The sequence below is a fragment of the Electrophorus electricus genome, chromosome 5, assembly GCF_013358815.1.
Source record: "Electrophorus electricus isolate fEleEle1 chromosome 5, fEleEle1.pri, whole genome shotgun sequence".
Lineage (NCBI taxonomy): Eukaryota > Metazoa > Chordata > Actinopteri > Gymnotiformes > Gymnotidae > Electrophorus > Electrophorus electricus.
In genome coordinates, this window is record NC_049539.1 from 5,419,674 (window position 1) to 5,435,969 (window position 16,296).

Genomic DNA, 16,296 nt, shown 5'->3' on the forward strand with positions numbered 1-16,296 from the left:
ACTCTTGAGCTGCAGGGTTAAAGACTAATCTGTGAAAAAAAAAGTTTTTTTGTAGGCTTCTGTAGGAGGTTTTTCTGTAGGCTTGACCTAGTTATTGTCCTAGATAAATCATTGACACTGACGAAGGTTCAGAAATGATAAACAGTGTATGATGAGGATCCTGGATGCTAATACCTCACCTGTAAGGGTGCTAGCAACACCAAGGTCATGGGTTTGATTCTCATGAAGCAAACATACTGTTAATACAAATAAATATGCAAGTTCTTCTGCATATGACTGTGTGGTGCAAATGTAAAACAGACCTATTTCCCTTACCTGAAACTTCCTTTTTTTTCAGGCATCTGAGACTTCACATTCACAGAAATGGCTGTGAGCGTTTTTTATACTGTACACTTGCACTGTAAGATACCTCTGCAAAGCTAGGCAACCACTAACTACATATTAACCCGAATGCATTTAGTTATACTGTGTAGTCTGCTTGTGTATGTATGACAATAAACCTGAATTAAACTGAATCACTCACTCACTTCTATCAAGACTATTGCTTTCCTGCGTGATTTTTTCTAATGCTCGACCAGCAGCGCAGCAATCTTTTTTTGTAGTTGTATTAAGCCACATTTTTATGTAACAAGTAAATATTTTAATCTATTCGGCGAATCTGCAGTGCCTTCCCAACTCAAAGCAAAACCGCATCGGTAACGTTTTACGGCGGAACACGTGCATGCGTAGTGTCTCGCGGGAGGTTCGAAACAATGGCGACAAACTGTTTATCAATAACAGAGCAATGGATACGAGAAAAGCTAAATCTGCAGCACAACTGCCTGGGTACGTGAGATTTTGCACTATAACACTAATAAACGAGCTACGTATTTACGAAATTGTATTTAATAAGTATTTTACAAAGACATTCAAGCTCCTTGTAGCTAGCTAAGCTATGTTAGCTACTCTACCTTAGCTAACCTAACACTACCTTGGTAACCTAGGTTACCTTAGCCAACTTCCCTTGATAACCTGCCTTACCTTAGCTAACCTACCTTGGTAACTTACCTTAGCTAACCTACCTTGGTAACTTACCTTAGCTAACCTACCTTGATAACCTGCCTTACCTTAGCTAACCTACCTTGGTAACTTACCTTAGCTAACCTACCTTGGTAACTTACCTTAGCTAACCTACCGTGGTAACTTACCTTAGCTAACCTACCTTGGTAACTTACCTTAGCTAACCTACCTTGATAACCTGCCTTACCTTAGCTAACCTACCTTGGTAACTTACCTTAGCTAACCTACCTTGATAACCTGCCTTACCTTAGCTAACCTACCTTGGTAACTTACCTTAGCTAACCTACCTTGGTAACCTGCCTTACCTTAGCTAACCTACCTTGGTAACTTACCTTAGCTAACCTACCTTGGTAACTTACCTTAGCTAACCTACCTTGATAACCTGCCTTACCTTAGCTAACCTACCTTGGTAACTTACCTTAGCTAACCTACCTTGGTAACTTACCTTAGCTAACCTACCTTGGTTTCCCCGTTAGAGATGCAAGCAGGATTTTTCTAAAAGTTGTTAGCAACGCAGTGTGCCTGTGTTAATGGTAGTGTACACCTCCCATATCGTTACGTTAGCTAGCTTGGTTACATTCGGTGCAACGGTCAAAGCTGGTGCCTAACTTTGTGTTTGTCATTAAAACGCAGCGGATGTTCGATCATTGTGCCTACCGGGAACGTATGAAACGGGCAAAATATGTAACTTGGGGATTTCTCTCAAGAATTTTGTTCGCCTGAAAATTCTGGATCTTTCGCATAATGCTCTTGTCTCTGTTGAGGTTAGTATCGTCATTAACTGTATTTCAAAGATTCTTAAGCAATAAAGTTTGAATTCTTGTTTGTGTCATTAATTGTTTGTGAGCACTACTCATGCCCAGTGTGTCAGTGCTTTATTCTGTTGTTTGTTTGACATTTAGGGAATTGTGCATTTAAACCTGCTTGAGACACTTAATTTGTACTACAACCAAATATCGTCTCTTCAAGACATCCTGGCTTTACGCAAACTTCAAAATTTAATTGAGTTGGATTTGAGACTCAACCCTGTGGTGAAAAAAGAACCGTTCTACCGCCTGTACTTAGTCTATGCAATATCCACACTTCGTAAACTTGGTACGTCACCATTACAATACATCCCAAACTAGTCATTGTATTATGATATTCATAATAAAATATGACCTTTTTGTTTGTCTTCCATCCACCACAGATGACTGTGCTGTAAGAGACAGAGAGAGAAAAGCAGCTCTGATGCACTTTTCTGTAGAGTCAGCATATGAGGCGAGTCAGAAACCTACGCTTTTTACAGAGGAGAAGGGGAACAGGTGACTCTCTCAGCACACATTGTGCTTTACAGTGTGTCAGATTCTGCTCACCACTCCCTTTACCATTCCATAGTTCCACCCTGTTCACTCATCAAAATGTTTGTCAACCAGCCTGTTTTGCGGACATTCAGTCCAGCCCTCTAGGGCCCTCAGGATCGTCGTTATTTCCAGCTCCTGTTTCATTTGGTCATGGTCAGGAAAAGCCTGATGCCGTGTCAGAGCAGGACATAAACAGAAATACAGGTTAAAGAGTAGAGGGCTCGACTGAGAACCTCAGTTTTTCCTCCTTAAATGATTGTTGTTTGTTTTTTACTGAAGCAGTGCACCCAGGATTGCCTCGGTTAGGAGGGTGGTGATGAGGAAGTTCACACTCAGAGAGGGTAATGAGGAAACAGTACAAAATCACAAACCTAATGGGGACAGGGGCAAAAATATATCAGAAGACTCCTCTCATCATCACACTGAAAACAGGAGTGAACCAGAGTCCATTCCCTCACCAGGTGTGTTATTTCACTGATTTAAAGTCTGTACATACTTTACCCAAAAAACTAATATTGCAAATATTGGGGGGAAATTGACATCTAGCAATTAATGATCTAGTTCATTTATTGTTAGCTGTGCTGTTTGCTGTGATGTTTACAGTATTCATGACTTTATGTAAGTCTCTTCTGATTTGTTAAGGTTTCCCTTATTTATGTAGTTCATGGAAGTCATGATTGTTTTGATGTAAGTTTTGTTTTCTCCACTATTCAGAAAATGCCTCTGAAATTATACATTTAATAAACGATTGTGGTTCTGGGATGTTGTCTTCAAAAGATCAGGTGCATTATTTATTTATTTAAACTGCCAATTAGAAATTAATGCGTAATTATTATAGGTCACAGTCAAAAAAGCACATGAGTGACTTTTAATGTGATCTTTCCTCATTTTTAGGAGTCTAAACCCAATATTAGGAAAGGGCGTGGTAAAGGTGGTGAGTTTCATCCATAAATTATTTATGACTCTCTATGTCCACAAGAGGGCAACATTTTTCTTCCTCTGTACTAACGGTTCACTGTCCTCAATTTCCGAGCATCTGGTGGGTAATTCATAACAGTATTGCTCAGAATGTCTCTTGCGTCCTATTGGACAGTTCTAGCTTTATCTGGTAAAGTAAGCATTCTTGCTTGGTGAAATATGCTCTTGAGTACACAGCCACTATAGATTTCTCTTTTTTTTTTGTGCACACAAATCAGATGCGTTAGAACATCGAAAGAGCAAAACTGTTCAGAGCTACGGAGGTTTCCAGGACTCAGTCTGGATGACACTCTCTTAAAAATATCCCTTTTAACCATTTATTATTCCAGGTTTAAAAGTAAGCACTTTCAAAATAAACTGTAGCACCTTCTGGCTCTTTACATTTTGTTATATGCTAAATGCTAATCAATAGTTATGCAATAACCAGGGACTGTTATCCAGCATGCTGACCAGTGTCGCCACTTTCTGAAATCGAGTGATGCACCCAGAGTCACTTTTCTGGATCCATTTGTTACAAGACACAGTTCTGCATTGCTGTGGCCAAAGTCAGCAAAGAACAGGTCCCACGATAGAGTACAGGCTAAGAGCAGCTTCACACCACATCCCAGCAGCAACATGGCTGATCTGCAAGGTATCATCAGTCTGCCTGTGCCAGCATCACGTTCTGACAAAGCTTTTATTTTAAGAACTGTTGGATGGATATGTAAATAATTTAACCATTGTATTATGTTATTATGTATGTACCACCATGGCTAATTCGTTATAATTACTCTTACTAAACTCTCGAAGACCAACAGCGAGCTGGCTTGTTAACGCGTTACTCTGAAAGTGAGCCAAACCCAGTGCTGCATCCCCCCAGACTAACACACAGGAGGTCTGATGATGGTGAGCACAGAGAGAAACCCACCACAGTCCCAAAGAGAGCAGGCAGGCCCTTCACGGTGAGCGCATTCCTTAACTACACCTTTTCATCGAACATGCATCTAACTGAATGGCTGGTCTTTGGCTAAAGGTGGATACAAGTAAAGGCATTAACTTCATGTAACGGTCTTGTTCTCAGGGAATCTGTGAGAAGCCGATGGAGCTCCTCCTCAATTTAGTGGAAGAGTACTGGTGTGGAAAGAACAAGGGCCACGATCCCAAGCACTTCCTCGGTGAGTTATGCTTTGTCAGACTGAACTGATCTGGACCTCACTCCCTGTGTATACAGTAATACGGGATGTACATACACTCACACACTCTCTTTAATGGCTGCTGCTTGCTCCTGTCCAATGCATTACTGAATGTCTGCTTCGGACTGTTAATCAGAAAGGCAAGTGTTTGTCTGAAGTTTCCAGCTGCACGGTCTCAGTAATGGGTGCTGCCTGACCCATGTTACTGGCGTATACATACTAGACTGGGGAACTAATAATCCATAAAGTAGCTGGGGGCGCACCAGGCAAGGGCAGGCACTCAAAACACCGGAATTGCACGTAACACAATGATATCTCCATCCTGTCCCTCCCATGTCTATAGTACACGCTGTCCGGATCCTTCGTACGATGGAGCAGGAGGCTGCAAATGGGGAGGAGGAAAGGAAGGCTCTGAGGGAGAGGATCCGAGTACTGAGGAGCGTGCGGAGAAGCAGGAGACATGCACCAGTCCGAGATCCAGAGCCTCTCTGAGAAGCTACAGAAGGCACACAGCTCATCGTAAGTGTTAGGCCTGAGTGGACTGAATGGATTGTGCTCAATCAGAAGCAGTCAGATTGAATTAAATGGAGTCTAACTGATTGCATGAATAGCAAACTGTTAGACTCACATTTGTAAATGTTAAACAGCTATTTGGCAGGACAGTATTGAGAACTGCAAGAACACAGGCTTTTAAATATTAAACAGGGTTTCAAGAACACTGCTGGCAAACTTAAAATTAGTCCTGAGATGACCCAATAGGCCTGTTATAAGAAATTAATGAGCGAATCTATGAAGACATCAAAGTCTGGCTATATAGGCTGTATGTGTGCCTAAATCTATGTGTGCTTATTTAATGGTAAGGAGCATCTTGATCAGCAATTGAGGAGTGTTTTGGAGGAAACGTGTCCTTGCAGAAAGAGCTGATCAAGATTGGAGCAACGCCTTTTCTCTGACCAGCTGCAGCAAATGCCACACCCAGGGGAATAAGGTCAGTTCAGGAGCATCCCCCAGGGCTCTGGCCAAAAGGAAAATGTTTGTTTGTACACTGTGTGACGGGAGGATGGCCTTCTTGTGGGGGATCAGAACATTTTGCTTCATATCTTATCAAGATATTCTTTTCCTAAAAACTGTATTACTGTTATGTTTATGTAGAGAAAACTCTGTAGGTCTGTGTCTATGCAAATAGGTTTTTGCCTAGTTTGTACATAACGTTTTGGTGTTTTCTCTCCCTCTGTCCCCCCCATGCACTTTATGAGCAAATCATAATGAATGAGGTCATTGGCCAATGTCTAAACTTAGAATCTTTATCAGTCATGTCTTTGCCAAGCCTTACCCTGCCCGTAAGGGGGACAAAATTTAAAAGAACACTTCATGCATCTGAAACAATACACATGATCCCTTACTGTGAATTTGGAAGAACTGAGTCAGGATTTCCCAAGTCATGCCAGTGAACGAACACTTGGCCTGCTGTCAGTGAAGAGCCAGAGGAAAATCCTTTAATTTGGCCATCCATGAATATATGCCAAATCTCTTATTTAATCCAAATCCATTTTCAGGGTAGAGAATCACAAAAAAATTTGGGTGGCCTGTTTCTTTAAGCATTACTTTTGTTATGATGTAATAGCGTGAAATAAAAAACAATGTATCCAGTCTAGCCAAGCCTGAATAAGAAATAAATTGAAAAACCAGACGTTCTTCAGGACATATTTTCTGCCTTTTTCCTCCTAATTTGTTTCTTCTTTTTATTTGAACAACGGTACAAAACACTGACACATTAAAGTCTGTTGAATATTACCAAGACTACATAACATGCAGCAGGGCAATGAAACATTTTTTTAAAAATTATTTGAAAAATAAGACAACATTTGTTCCTCGAAACAGAGGGATTACAGTATTTGGCATTCAAGCACACAAAATGTCAAAAAATTCATTCGTTAAATACAACAACAAAATGTGTAACTTTGATATAAATATGAGTGACTTCCTAGGCAGGCGCTAGCAGGAACAGTTCTGAGCAGTGCCTTCTAATCTGAAAAATGGATGTTCGGTAGAAGAATATGTCTGTACATGCTGTCTTCCCAAGAAACCCGCTTAAAATTTTGCCTTGAACTGGTAAAGTGTCATAACAGTAACTTGTAACAAGGGGCAATTAAAAGGGAATCCTTTGAGCCTATGTTTTTAAGTTATTGCATGTTATTTGCCTAAAATACTTATTTTGTAAACATTGTTCATTAGGCTAAAAAATTGCACATTGTAAAAAATTGAGAAATAAAAAATGCATCAACACCCCCCCCACCCCCCCCAAAAAGTTTTATGTACTATGTGGGTTTACGCATTGCAAATCTTTTTAAGAAACTATTTTGTATTTAAAAAAACAGCTACAAATGCTAATGCTTTCACATTTTTTTTTTTCCATATTTCTATGCAATCTGAGAGATTCCTTTAAGGGTTGGTGGCTAGTCCAATAGTCAGACTGAGACTGAGTGAAGAGAGTTGTGCATAGGTGGAGAGGATGACAATATAGTGTGCCAAGGCTGTGGGGCAGCAGTGATGAAGAGCATCATCACGCAAACATGCTGTTTCCTGTCCATCTGATCTGAGTGCATTTCCTGACACTGCTGTCATACGATGGACATCAACAGGAAAGAAATTACAGCCAGTATTTCACAGTATGCTATCAAGCTTTAGCATCAGAAATACGTACAGTTACACCACACATTTTAGAATGGATAGTAACGTTGACAAAATATTAGATATACAATCTTGATCACAATGGTGATTCCTTTAAACACCACACAAGCAGCTGAGAGCATATAAATTGTCAAATTTTGTTACTTTTAAAACAGGTGTGCACAAAGTCACAAAAATCTAATATCAGTAGAATTAATTGAAGTTAAGTAAATTAGTTCAGGGGGATTGAAGAGGACATGACCTGCAATCAATTGTGCTCTGTAGAAAGATGGAAAAGAAATGTACACATAATCTTACCACAGGGGAAGATGCACAATAGAACACACAAGTATAAGGGTCAATATTAAATATATAAATGAATTAAAATAGCCACCAAGTGAAGAGAAAAACCTTTTATACCAATGATGTATCCTTAAATTCAAGAGGCCAAGAAATGCAACTAGTACTACACATCCATTTTTCCTATAACAACAGTCTCAAATCTAAACTCCTACATATAGGATGTGGGTTACTGTAGGTATTACATGAAGTATTTTTCTTCTGCGTAGTGTTTTTCTTGTTGGTATCAATCTTGTGAACATCATTTCTAGTTCATGACTGTTTTTAAGATCTGTTTTAATTTATAAAACATTTCCAATTTCTTTTGCCTCTTTGAGCTTCAGCTGAGCGAGAGGAGCGTGCCCACTGGTGACATTTCAGTGTCAGTGTAAACGGTGTTCCAGTTCTCAAAAGGCATTGGAAAAGGAACAGACAACTGATCTCATTCACAGGAAAACAAAAACGACTTGGAAAACGAATGGAAAATATTATGCTGTTGTGCTTATCTTTTCTGCTTGTTCGTTTGTATTGTACAGTAATTTCACATTGGTTTTTGCTGGGGTTTTGGTTGAACTTTCTTCTCGTATGTGCCTGCATGCTTGTATCCGGAGACGTATCCGGACTTGTCGACCAGGTCAACCCGACCAGCCTTGCCCTTCCCACGGCCTGTCTCGTCGAAGCGCTCCTTATGGGAGCCTGTGAACTTGGTGGTGTCCGTCAGACGTGACACAGTTGGGGATGCCACAGCTCTCTGGGGGGGGGGAGATTAAAGGTTTTTTCCTCTCTTGAGATTTTGAGTTTTACACTCTGCTCCAGGGTAATAAGAAAGGCTTTGTCTATGCATGGAGCTGACAACTTCCTTTCCAGAGAAATGAAGAATTTCTCTGTCAGTGTCCTACTGCTTGGTCCTTCTTCCTTATTTGTCATGAGTGGAGCACAGCTTGCTGGTTTGTAATGTACTTACACTATGACTCATGATGCGCTCGTGCATTCTCAGAGAAATCAAGGGAGGAAAGGATTGGTATGATAAAAAACCCACATACACAGCAACAATTTTGACTTCAAAAACATATTTTACTCCAAAATGATAACTCCATTCAAACTATCACTATTGTGTGTAAATCTACTCTTTTACAGTTAGCCACACTGACAATTTTGGTCAGGCTCTCATTTTAAAAGTTGCAGTGGCCCTTACCGTGACTCCAGATATATGGGCGACTTCCCTTCCACCATCTTGAAGATCTCCTCCGCTTGCCTATTCGTTGGTTTTATCTTTAAACCGCTTCCTGGCCAGTTCTGAGAGAGCCTCCCTGAACTGGTTATACGTGATGGTACGGCTTGATTTGTTCCTAGAAAATTGCATGCAGAGCAGAGCAGAGGAGTGGAGGACTGAGTTCACCTACCATCTTGTGCAAATGTGCAGTGTACTGTTAGTCTTCCAAAGTGCAAGAAAATGAGATTCAGGAGCAGTACAGGGTCTGGTGGGCGAAGACATGCAGAGTGAAACTGCAGAGGTTACAGACTTCCTTAAGTTTACAGAGGTGCTTCTGCAGAGTGCAGGGACTGAGTTTCATGCAGTACAGAAACTCGTAATAAACATAGCCATATGTAATCAAACAAATGGGCTGGACCAGAACACTGTCCTGTTACGGTCCAGAACAGCTTCTGCAGTTTGAAAGGCTGCTGAGGAAATCAAATCTGAAATGATTCCCTACTGTGATGATATCTATAATCTTTATTAGCAGTTAGAGATGATGGTGAAGGATGCTGTTCTCTCATGTACTGGCAGGTGTGTGGATGCCTTCCAGGTTTGAGGTACTGGGTTCTTACTCCAAACTCTCTCAGATGTTTACAGTGTTTTCTTGAATGCGTTTACCCTTTTAAACGGCCACCTCACCACAACTCACTTCCACAGTAAAAAAAAAGTGCATAGTTACAAAAATACAAACAACCATCGCCGTGGTGATGAATCATGTAAACAAAAGTCCATAAAGCCTGTGGTCTCCCTGGGTAACTCAGCTGTCATAGCAACAGGCTTGGGTAAACACGCCCCCTTTGGGTTTATTATTAATTTGAGCTCTCAGGCAAGTGGGCGGTTTTGTTTGGGCTTTAGCTCTCCATTCCACTCTGCCTGCTCCCAGCTGCCTAATGTCAAATGGGAAATTCTCCTAGCGGACTGTGTGTCTGTGTGCATGTCTCATGGATGTACGCTCTTCAATAAATCACCAACAGAAGAGAACTTAGGAGTTGGGTTTCCCAAAAGGATTGTAGCATGTAAAAAGTGTAATATGGCCTAGAGAATCAACTTAAATGCTCTCTGAAAGTTAAGGGGATTTAAGGATAATGCCTTTGAGACACTGGGCCCTAAAGACTAGGAAGTAGCAGCAGTAGTGTGCTACAAGTAAGTGCAATAGCTGATAAGACCTGTCTCTTCTCTCTTCTCCACAAAGCAATCATGGGTATACCGGCCTTGCTCTTAACTGATGCGAGACAACTGCTTGCTTTGGAAACCAAGACAGACTTTGTGCATTGCCTTGATGTAAATTCTCTTAGGCCAATATTTCTCAGCCATAGAAAAACCTTTTCAGTCCAAAGGGCTAGTCTTATATCAGGTGTTACATTTCCTATCCTAGTAAATACTGTCATACTGCCTGAATAGACCTGACCTCAGAACAGTAATGTGTTTCTGAAGGCTGATAAATGTGGTGCCATTACATGAAGGTAGTGGCTCAGTCTTAAAGTATTATACCGAAAGAGCTAGAACCATATGCTTGGCATTAAGGTGAGCCTCTGTCTGTAGTCCATGACTGAGCTCTCAGTACTGCTGCACGTCTCCTGCTCTGATTAGAAGACGAGTGATAATCTGCCTCTCTCTGGACCTCGGTGGCTCCCGCTGAGGGGGGGAGACCCTGCGCCCCCCACTTCAGCCCTGCCTTAAGTCCACAACATACGCACGATCAACACACTGCATGCGCTGCTCCTGCTATGTCTCAGGTCCAGTTGCAGTCACATCTCCACACACTCCCAGTATGGCGCATAGAAAACAGTCTATGGCTTTAAAATGAAAGAACCACTCATTAAATAGCAACGGGCTGAAGGACAGCTTTGCCGTGTATCTGGCAGGCGACTGGAGAGATCGGCACTGGCGGTGTGTCTGCGTACTTTCTGTAGATGACAGGGTGTCCTTGCTAAGTAACTTTTGGCCCACACTGTCCTGACTCTGAAGCAGAGTTGTCTTTACTGTCTAGGTTCATTCAGGGCAGCACTAATCCCTTCTGCATAGCCCTGAGGATCTCAAAGGCCACATTCTAGTACATGTAAACACAACAGTCAAAGCTTCCTCACTACTGTAATGATGCACAACTGTTTGGGCTTTATGTGGAGACCTACAGTAAGGTCACATAAAAACACGGACCTGTTTCAGACTGGACTGAGACTATCTGGCTGGCAGACATCTGGACTAAGCAAGCAGAGCCATTCTGGCCTGCAGCTCTGGGCACCATGAAAGGATGGAGGAGCAGTCACAGCTTCTCCTAACAGAAATCTACAACTAACAGTGTGTTAAAAATAAATGCACAATGTAATTAAACCATTACACTGTGTTAACTATTTGCAATTTCCATGTCAGACAAGAAGACAGTAATGATCTGCATGTATCTACTCAAAAGAGCATGTTTGCTTGTTTATGAAAGCCTAGATTATATAGTAACTAAGTTGGTAACAAAGATAACAACTACCTAGTTTACAACTAGTGAACTGGTAACCTTAACAAGACCTCATGTTGTACATCCTCAAAATCCCCACATTAAAAAGTATTAAAAAATCAAAATGCAGAAATGAAGGCCTACTTGACTTTGGAGAAGACTATGTCCACATCCGTAAGGGTGATACTTTTGCCGTCTATGACCCCACAGTCCTTGCACAACTTGGACCAGTTCTTGCCGTGCAGGTCCCTCCCGGTGGCGCGCGTGTCTCCGTGCACAGCGAAGCGGCGGAAAGCCTCCTCCAGCGCCGTGAGCTCCACCGGCGTTTTGGCCCCTGCGCCCCCCTCGCTTGTCCCGTTGGAGTCCGTCGACAGCCGCTTGGCTCGCTCCTTTGAATGCTCGCTTGGAGGCCTCAGGGGGGCGCTGTTTGGCACGGGGTGCCTGGCGGTCTGAACTTTAAACTCTTCCATGGTGCTGAGGAGGGAGAGAGAGGCAGAGCAGCAAGGTAACAGGAAGCTACCACGACGAGGATGACGTCACAACGGCGGATGGCAGCATGTGCTGCTGCTACCACTGTGTCTGAATTTAACTCTAAAAGGTGGCTATGGCTTCCGATAAGACTGAACGTGACAGGTGATTGCAGGCTGAGATTAAATCACATCAAAAACCTATTTCCTGCTTCCAAGGGCTTCTGCTGAAACTGTACTGCACAGATTTTCATAAGACTTCATATGGGCTTCCCCTCCCAAATCCTAATTCCATTCTCTTCTGATGGTTTTTAACCTCAGATTGATCACTCCGGATATGAACTGTCACTAGTACCGGTGAATGGCTGCAGACAGAATAATCTGTTATCTGCTAAATGATTATATGTGAATGCGATGTGTGAAGCAACACAGTAAGCACTGCATTGCATGTGGTTAGTGAGGGATCCAGATGATGGAGTGATTTAGCTCCTGCAACATCCAAAGATTTAACCCATATGCAATTGAGCAGGAGAATACTGGGCCACGGTATCCATGATTATCTCTCTGAAATAAAAAAGCTTTAAAACATTACATTATTATTTACAATGCTGCATAGCAACCACTACACTGCCGGACAGAAGAATTGGTTAGGTGCAGTTGTCTTTTATTCTGTCTCATAAACGATAAGTTTACATTTCACGGCATTTAGCTGATGCTATTATCTAAAGCGATTTACAATCATGGATAAGTACAACTTGAGCAATTGCAGGGTAAAGGCCTTGCTCAGGGGCCCAACAGTGGCGCTTGAACTGGAAAGCTTCTGATTATAAGTTGAGTACCTTAACCACTGAGCTATCATAAATCATTCAAGGATACGCATTATAGTGATTTTACTCCAGTTATGAGGGACTGTAATTCTTTGACTAATGTGACCTCTTGTGACATTTTTTCTCCCTGTTTAAGTCACAGCACATTATCAGTGTATGACAAGCAGACCTCTGCCCATTAGTCCCATTTGAGCAAAAAGACAAACCTGACAGCAAAAACAAGTGTGTGTTCTGCTCAATGAAGCAGCGTGGAGAGATGTGCGCCAGGTGCAGCTGGGATTCAAACATCTTGTCGGCAGGGCACTGCATGTCAGGTGTGCTGGGTGTGAAAAGAGGCACCAGGCTTTGGTCTGTACGCACTGAAGTGGGCAGATGTGGTGAAGAGGTCTTGCACCAAGATGGAGTTATTTATAGACCTGTGTGGAATTCAAGCCTCTGCAGCTGAGGTGCTAGCAGGGAACAAATAGACCCTCAAACAGCCAGAAATATTTGCCCACAGTGTGAGACACCACTGTGGTCTACACACATACAAGAACTAGTGCTAAAACACTAGTCTAAATCTAAAGCTGATCATTATTAGGAAGTGAGTAGAAAGTGACTAAGTGCTCTTCATTAGTTTTCATGCATTATTAACTATATTTGTTTTGGGTTTTTTTGGATGAAGTGCTTGCCTGTCAGGTAGCATTCTAGACTATTCTTACTCTATCCATTGAGCATGCTTCTGTTCTATTCAACTTTATTACAGCACTAATTGTTTTCTTAACAATCACATACAGTAAATTGCTGCTCCACTGTGCCTGTCCTAAAGCTGTCATAAATCACATTATCATGTGTCACAGAGATGCTACTATATTGAGTATTAATACACATCTGTTTATGTAACAACATAAACATACATGTTAACATGCCAACCATCTGTACATTTATATTAACAAAAGAAAGGGACAATAAATCAGTGCAATAACCGCATTGTGTTACAACAATAATTATCAGATCAATCAGTCCATTTCCAGTAGATCCTGGAATGGATTCCCAAAATCTGAGATGTCTATCTTTAAAGAGTGAAGAACCCGCAGACAAGTGTATATGCATAAGCTCTCATAGAACTGAACTGTATCCACACATTGCACAAATACACATGCACCAACAGACCTCATGCAGGCTAGAAGGCACCAATATGCCCTCTCACCTCAGCCCTCGAAGTTCTCTCCAGTTCTCTGTCCTCACTTCAGCGTGGCTCTGCTCACCGTGACCTCTCTGTCTCCCAGTGCAGCTGAAAGCGCAGACAAGCAGCTCTCAGACTGACCGCGCCTAGCAGAGCAGATGGGTGGACACATGTCCCCACTCGGAGATGCCTGCGACCAGAGTGCAAAGTCCTGCACCTCCGGTCCACATTTTCACTTTCACATTAGGTAAAATGTGCAATGACAGCTCACGGCGATTTACGGTCGTCCACCTGTATCAAACAGGCCACTGCTTGTTTTGTAGAACGGCTCAGTAGATAACCATTTACGAAAACTGGACATTTACTGTCAGGCCTCTCATCTGACATATGGTGTCATTGTCAGAGCTGACTTATATTATCTAGTTATTTTATGGATTTTTAAATGGCGCCAAAAAACTTCAGTTGATGTTGGCAAACAACCCAAGTCAAACCCAAGGGAATCCTCAGCAACACTCTGTTCCTTTCCAAAGGCCTTCCTCATTCTGTGGTGCAGCTGCTGTACATTTCAAAACAAAACCAAAGAATATTTGCACACCATCCTTATAACTATTTACAGTCAACACTAAGGCAACGAGTCATGGATATAATTTGGTGTCATAAATTTAACACTGTTGTCAATGTAAGTGTCCAGCTGTGCTCACATTTTGGCAGCAGTCATGCGATTGACTGCTTGGCCCTATACAGCCCATCAAGCTTTTATTGCTGTTATCATTACTGCCATAAATGTGTCAAATTAACTGGCAAAGCTTGCACGCATGACTCCAAAGGAAGAAAGAGGTTAATATTTAAGCATTTTCTGATTTTTCCCAAATCACATCTGATCATCCACCCATGCATCGCTCACCTCCCAACAGCTCCCATAGCAGCCCGGCATTGCAGCAAGCGTACACTCAGGTAACGAGGGTTGCCAGGGGAACACACGCCCCCTTTCGAAGAGGCCGAAACTCTTCTTGGTTGTTTCAGCGCAGTGGCACTTAAGCTAGCTATCCAAACACCATAAAGCAATCAGTGGTCCTTAGCTGGCTGCGGCAGGCCAGGAGCAGGCTTCAGCGCTGAAGCGCACACTGGGGTGATCTCACTCACATCGTGTTGCGCAGGCTCCTCCTGCTCCTGGGGGCTCACGCCGGCTCCTCTGGCACCGAAATCCATCCTTATCACTCCACAGAGCAAGTCAATGTTCTCAAAGTGAGCTCTACAAGCCCAATTAATATACAAGTGGTTTCTTAAAATCCACTTGAAGATGGCCCCATTCAATGGCGTAGCATTTCACAGCTCATTGTAGTAAGAAACAAACCTTTATTAATGAGTATCAATAATACCATTCAACCAGAGAAACACTGTGCATCCATTGTGTGTGGTGCACTTTACACACACACACACACACACACACACACACACACACACACGCACACACAGTGACATCGCTAGCTATCACAGGCCATGGGAGGGTAGAGGTCATTTGACAATTCATATCATTTTTACAAGTGCATTCTCTAAGTCCTATGTTAATTCAACAACTGAATCCAGTCAGTGCAAGTGCTTACATTTCCAAAATATGCAGAGAGTAATATTCTTCAGCACATTAGCTACGTCATTGTGTGTGACTATGTTCATTGAGTTAGACTCTATTCCTGTTAAAAGAGCCATCATGTCTAAGCATGCATTTGTGGGAGTTATTAGGAACCCTCAAACTTGTGCAAACCTGGCAGTGGAACAACGTGAGGTTCAGAAACTATTTTTACTGTGATACATCTCTCTGTCAGCAGGGCCTCTATGGCATCATTCTGTGCTCTGAGTAGGTAATGTTAAATGTGGTTGATATGTTTTTCCACTGGCAGGGTGCAAATAAAAATTGTCAAAATGAAAAAGAAAGTCCTCCATTATATCTATCTTAGCCATGCATGGCATGTGCACGGAAATTCAAATGCAGTCAAGCATGGCCACATTGTTATAACCCTCTAACGTATTTTTTGTTATTTTGTTGTTTACAGGCAAACAATAAGACAGGCATCTGGCATCTTCTATGGCTGGAAGTTTTTAATGTGTTAACTGCAGCAAAGGAGAGTGGGACAAAGACAGAGAGTGAGTGAGAAAAGAGAGAGAGAGAGAGAGAGAGAGAAAACAGATCTCAGGAGACGAATAATTGTGGTGATGGGTGCGTGCTTACATACATTCTCCTTCTGGGGATGCTCTGCACAGATGAATGCTTAGAGTATAAATTGGCCTATTTTAAACATGGTCTATTTATATCTGGGAAACGTGCAGTGGAAGCAGCATGCTTTGCTGTGGGAACAGCTGTGAGGGACCCTCTGAGAATCAGCCCTCTTAAGCAGTAGGCCCGCACGGACTCTGGAGGGCGGAGCAGGGTTGCTGACGTAACAGGTAAACAGGGAAGAGAGTTGGGTGTAGGGTGATCAGAACTATGTGTCTGCGTGGTGCCTGGACATGGAGCGGAACCCATCTGCTCCACAACCTCCCCCTACGTGTGTCTCTGGCCCTGGCATGTGCGTCC

At 42.3% G+C, this 16,296-nt stretch overlaps 2 protein-coding genes across 2 annotated transcripts; one reads left to right on the plus strand and one right to left on the minus strand.

The window, feature by feature from the left end:
* The first annotated feature begins 741 nt into the window (after window positions 1-741).
* Window positions 742-5,370, plus strand: cep72 (centrosomal protein 72). The gene is given in 12 exon segments (XM_035526058.1): window positions 742-825; window positions 1,693-1,823; window positions 1,962-2,154; window positions 2,249-2,363; window positions 2,682-2,863; window positions 3,117-3,184; window positions 3,297-3,336; window positions 3,808-4,011; window positions 4,170-4,321; window positions 4,441-4,534; window positions 4,896-5,013; window positions 5,015-5,370. Coding segments are annotated over 12 exon segments (1,431 nt in total). The 5' UTR covers window positions 742-752; the 3' UTR covers window positions 5,076-5,370.
* Window positions 5,371-6,853: 1,483 nt separating this feature from the next.
* On the minus strand, window positions 6,854-14,848 carry LOC113580005 (tubulin polymerization-promoting protein). Its single transcript, XM_027014288.2, is given in 5 exon segments — window positions 6,854-8,312; window positions 8,757-8,910; window positions 11,410-11,739; window positions 13,749-13,832; window positions 14,629-14,848. Coding segments are annotated over 5 exon segments (795 nt in total). The 5' UTR covers window positions 14,646-14,848; the 3' UTR covers window positions 6,854-8,102.
* Window positions 14,849-16,296: the final 1,448 nt, after the last annotated feature.